At 53.2% G+C, this 4172-nt stretch overlaps 1 protein-coding gene across 1 annotated transcript in view; it reads right to left on the bottom strand.

Moving 5' to 3' along the window:
• Positions 1-925: 925 nt before the first annotated feature.
• The window catches only part of RINL (Ras and Rab interactor like), a 29035-nt gene continuing 25788 nt past the window's right edge, over positions 926-4172 (bottom strand). The window contains exons 11-12 of the mRNA XM_015425014.1: positions 2611-2777; positions 926-1291 (exon numbers count right to left, since the gene is read on the bottom strand). Of these exons, the coding sequence (XP_015280500.1) occupies positions 926-1291; positions 2611-2777 (533 nt within the window). The remainder of the gene's footprint in view (positions 1292-2610; positions 2778-4172) is intronic.

A 4172-nucleotide genomic window follows, 5' to 3' on the forward strand; every position in this document is an offset into this window, starting at 1 on the left:
GATTGTGGGGAGGGGAACCCCCCAGGAGGTAAAGAGGTATTTCTGCTCCTTTAGATAATCCGGGATAAAGGATGCAGACAACCGGAATGCTTCTCGAAGGCTTTCACGGCCGGAGTTCATTAGTTGCTGTAGATTTTCCGGGATGGGTGGCCGTGGTCTTGGCATGTAGGACCTGACGTTTCGCCAGTAACTGTGACTGGCATCCTCAGAGGTATAACACAGAAAGATGGAGTACTCTCTGTGTCAAGGTGAGAAGAAAATGGTAGGCAGTAAATTTATATCTACTCCAGAAGGTGGGGTAGGGCTGAGTCATTGTCTTGTAGGAGTTCCCCAGGCTATGGACATGCTAATGGAGGAGCTTTCCTGAGGAGGTTCTTTTGTTTCCTGAGAAGGTTTCCTGCTTCCTGAGGAGGTTGTTGAAATTCTAATCTTATCTGTAGTGCTATTGTCTGATGTAAAGCCTTTTGTGTTTTTCAGGACAGGAAGCCATGTCCTATTTGTTTTTAAACTCTCTTCTTTCCTGTTGAAATTTCTGTTTATGTTTGTGAATTTCAATCGTTGCCCTGCGTGATCTGACATGGTAAAGCGGAATGCTCCCCCCAAAAACACTTCCAAACCGAAGTCTTCCATTCAAGACCTTTCCTAACTATAATTTTTTAATGTGTTTCTTCTCCCAAGAAGCTAGGGACACCATAACGTGACGAGGGTAATCATCCTGGCAAGGGATTGTAGACTGAGCAAGAGTTAACTGGTCCACCGTCGCCCATGGCCAAGCAGTTCCACGAACCTCCACAGTCCTAGACCAATGTTCTGTCAGAGTTGTTACTCCCAAATCTCTCAGGTTTCTCCACCCCCACCCGCCAAGCCAGGAACTTTCAACATCCATTTTAAAAAGATAAAAACAAGGTTTCTGGGAAGCCGATACTCAGTCCGCCACGGTTTGCCCCGTGTCCATGCCTTCGAAGGGTTCTTGGGTTTCAGTCGAGCTACCTGGGTTCTGGAGAGACCGGAGACCCGAGTCAGGCTGCGCCCCGCCTTTGGGCTTGTATATGAAGCTCACGGGAGGGCCCTGGGCTTGGAGGATGTCCGAGCGGAGCCGCCGGGGACAGGTGTCATCTGCCAGGAGCTGAGACGAGTCCCCCGACACCAGGAAAAGGCCGTAGGCCTCGGGATCGGGGACGCCGTACTTCTTGGCACACACTTCGCATATCGACGCCGTGGTCATGTCAGCGAGGGTAGAGATGGACTTCTGGTTGCTGAAGGGCTCGTGGAAGGAGACAAAGAGGATGTTCTGCGGGAGGGCGAGAAAAGGGGTTACGAGGGGGAACACGCGGCTTCTCAAAGAGCAGATTTGGCCTGACGGTGAAGGCCCGGGGCCTGGGGTGGGAGGCGAGGAAGCAGAGGGAAGGAGATCATAGAAACACCGGTGGGAAGGGGCCTCCAAGGTCATCTAGTCCAGCGACCTGCACAATGCAGGAAATTCACACCCGTCTTCCCTCCCCTCCTCCTCTCCCGGAAACCCCAGCTCTGTGCTCAGAGGAAGGCAAAGAAATCTCTAGGATCCCTGGGCCAATCTGGCCTGGAGGAGAAATTCCTTCCTGACACTGCAACAGTATTGTCTACTTAGACTGGCAGCTGCTCTCCAGGGTCTCAGACAAGAGGTCTTTCCCATCCCGTGCTGCCTGGCCCTCTTTAACTGGAGATGCCGGGGATCGAACCTGGGACCTTCTGCCTGCCAAGCAGAGGCTCTGCCACTGAGCCTCAGCCCCCCACCCCAAGCAGGCACTTGGCACGATGCAGTTAACTTGTGGGACTCACTGCTGCAATATGGAATGATGACCACAAGCTTTGCGGGCTGTAAAAGGGGGTTAGATAAACGCCTGGAGGAGTGGTCCACTGGTGGTTGTGAGCCCTGACTGCTAAAGAGAACCATCTCGTCCAGCCTCCTGTCTCACATAGAGGCCAAGCAGTTCCCCTGGAAGGCCAACAGTAGGGCAGAGAGGCCGAGGCCTTTGTAAGATCATAAGAAGAGCCCTGCTGAATCAGACCAGTGGTCCATCCAGCCCAGCATCCTGTCTCACAGAGGGGCCAACCAGTTCCTCTGGAGGGCCAACAACAGGGCAGAGAGGCCGAGGCCTTCCCCTGAGAAGGACACCAGAAGAGCCCTGCTGGATCAGACCAGTGAGGGTCCATCTAGTCCAGCATCCCGTCTCACACAGGGGCCAACCAGTTCCTCTGGAGGGCCAACAATAGGGCAGAGAGGCCGAGGCCTTCCCCTGATGTTGCCTTCTGGCTCTGGGGTTCAGAGGATTAATTCCCCTGAATGTGGAGGTTCCCCTCAGCCACCACGGCTAGTAGCCAGTGATCGATCGCTCCTCCATGAATCTATCTAATCCCCTTTTGAAGCTGCTTATTCCTCTGGCCATCATGACATCCACTGGCAGCGAAGTCCACATTTTAATCACCCTCTGTGTAAAGTAGTACTTCCTTTTCTCCATCCTGAACCTACTGCCCATTTGGGACAAGCAGCAGGGACTTCTGTCAGTCCCGGCAGCCGTGGATTCTTTCCCAGCTGTTGCCGGTCCCCCTTCTCACATCCACCAACATTACCTGTGAATGGCCCCGGTAGCCATGATGGTGATGGATTGTGCGGCGTCGATGCCATTGGTGGATGGACCGCTGGGCCTCGATGCTGATCTGGCGCGTCACCATGGCGGCCGGCTGGAAGTTCGCGATGTGATAGAGGACCCCGAACCAGGTAGTGAGGTAATAACCACCTAGAAGACGGCACGGGGAATACCGGCGTCAGTACAAGCTCAGGACCCTGCCCCTCCGAACTGGACAGACCTGTCCTCAGGACCAGAGTCAAGAAGAAAGCGATGCTTGGGCCGCAAAACCTCACTTCCTGTCCTAGTTTGATGCAGTCCCACTTGCTGGCAAAGAAGCAGCCATATGATGCACTCCAGTGCACACGGGGATGGTTCAATGAACTCCAACGCATTTGCAGTGCAGAAGCGGAGTGAGATTATCTAGTGAGATCCCCTTCAGTCAATGCATGCGTTCCACCCCTTGATTATAGTCTGCATCGCACCTCTGCACCTCTGCATCCCGACTCCAACTGGCCCTTCTTTGGAACACCTCTCCCACCTTCCGACCTGGATTATCGGGGTGATTGATCTGGGTGACCCCAGAGAGCAGTGCAGTCAGGGGCCCAGAATCAGCCGGCTCTCCCGGGTCTTAAGGAAGCGAGGCTGTCAACGACCAGAGCCAGGGCCTTTTCGACGGTGGCCCCATCCTAGTGGAATGCGCTCCCAGAGGAGACCAGGGCCCTGCGGGACCTGCTGCAGTTCCGCAGGGCCTGTGAGACGGAGCTCTTCCGCCAGGCTTTTGGGGGCCACCACCACCAATGAAGAACATCGGCTGGCGCAAGGGAGAGGACCTGGACTCTGGATACCACCGTCAACAGCCTAAGGGAACTGCGAACCTGTAAGGACATCTAAATAAATACCGAGAGCCGAATGCAGCTGAGAACTTTGTATACCGGCTGCTACCGTGAGACGAATACCAACAATTACTAGCATTTTATTATGATTTTATCATTGTTTTAACCTCAACTTGTTTTTAATGTAATTATTTGTCTTGATGTAAGCTGCCCAGAGACGGCCCCGGCCGGGAGGGCGGGATAAAAATCTGAAATAATAAATATAAATAAATAAACGTCTTCCAAAACATCCTGTTGTCAACAACCATTCCCAGGTCTTGCAAACAGAGGGCCTTTGTGGCTTCCTTGCTCGAGCCCATCCATCTCCTCTTGGGTCTTCCTCTTTTCCTGCCGCCTTCCGCTTTTCCCAGCGTTATTGTCTTTTCCAGTGAGCCCAAACAATCCAGGCAGGTGCTGGGGGCACTTGATCCCCCCTTTCCCTTGGCCACAGATATGTACGAAACAGTATGGCACAATACTTTTCTAATCTGGTGATCCCGCTGCAACGCAGAGAAGAAGAAGAGATTGGAGATTGGAAGAGAGCCAGTTTGGTGTAGTGGTTAAGTGCGCGGACTCTAATGTGGGAGAACTGGGTTTGATTCCCCACTCCTCCACTTGCACCTGCTGATGTGACCTTGGGTCAGTCACAAGCTCTGGCACAGCTGTCCTTGAAAAAGAGCTGTTTCTGTCA

The sequence above is a fragment of the Gekko japonicus genome, unplaced genomic scaffold (assembly GCF_001447785.1).
Source record: "Gekko japonicus isolate JY-2015 unplaced genomic scaffold, Gekko_japonicus_V1.1 scaffold2296, whole genome shotgun sequence".
In the NCBI taxonomy this organism is placed as follows: Eukaryota; Metazoa; Chordata; class Lepidosauria; order Squamata; family Gekkonidae; genus Gekko; species Gekko japonicus.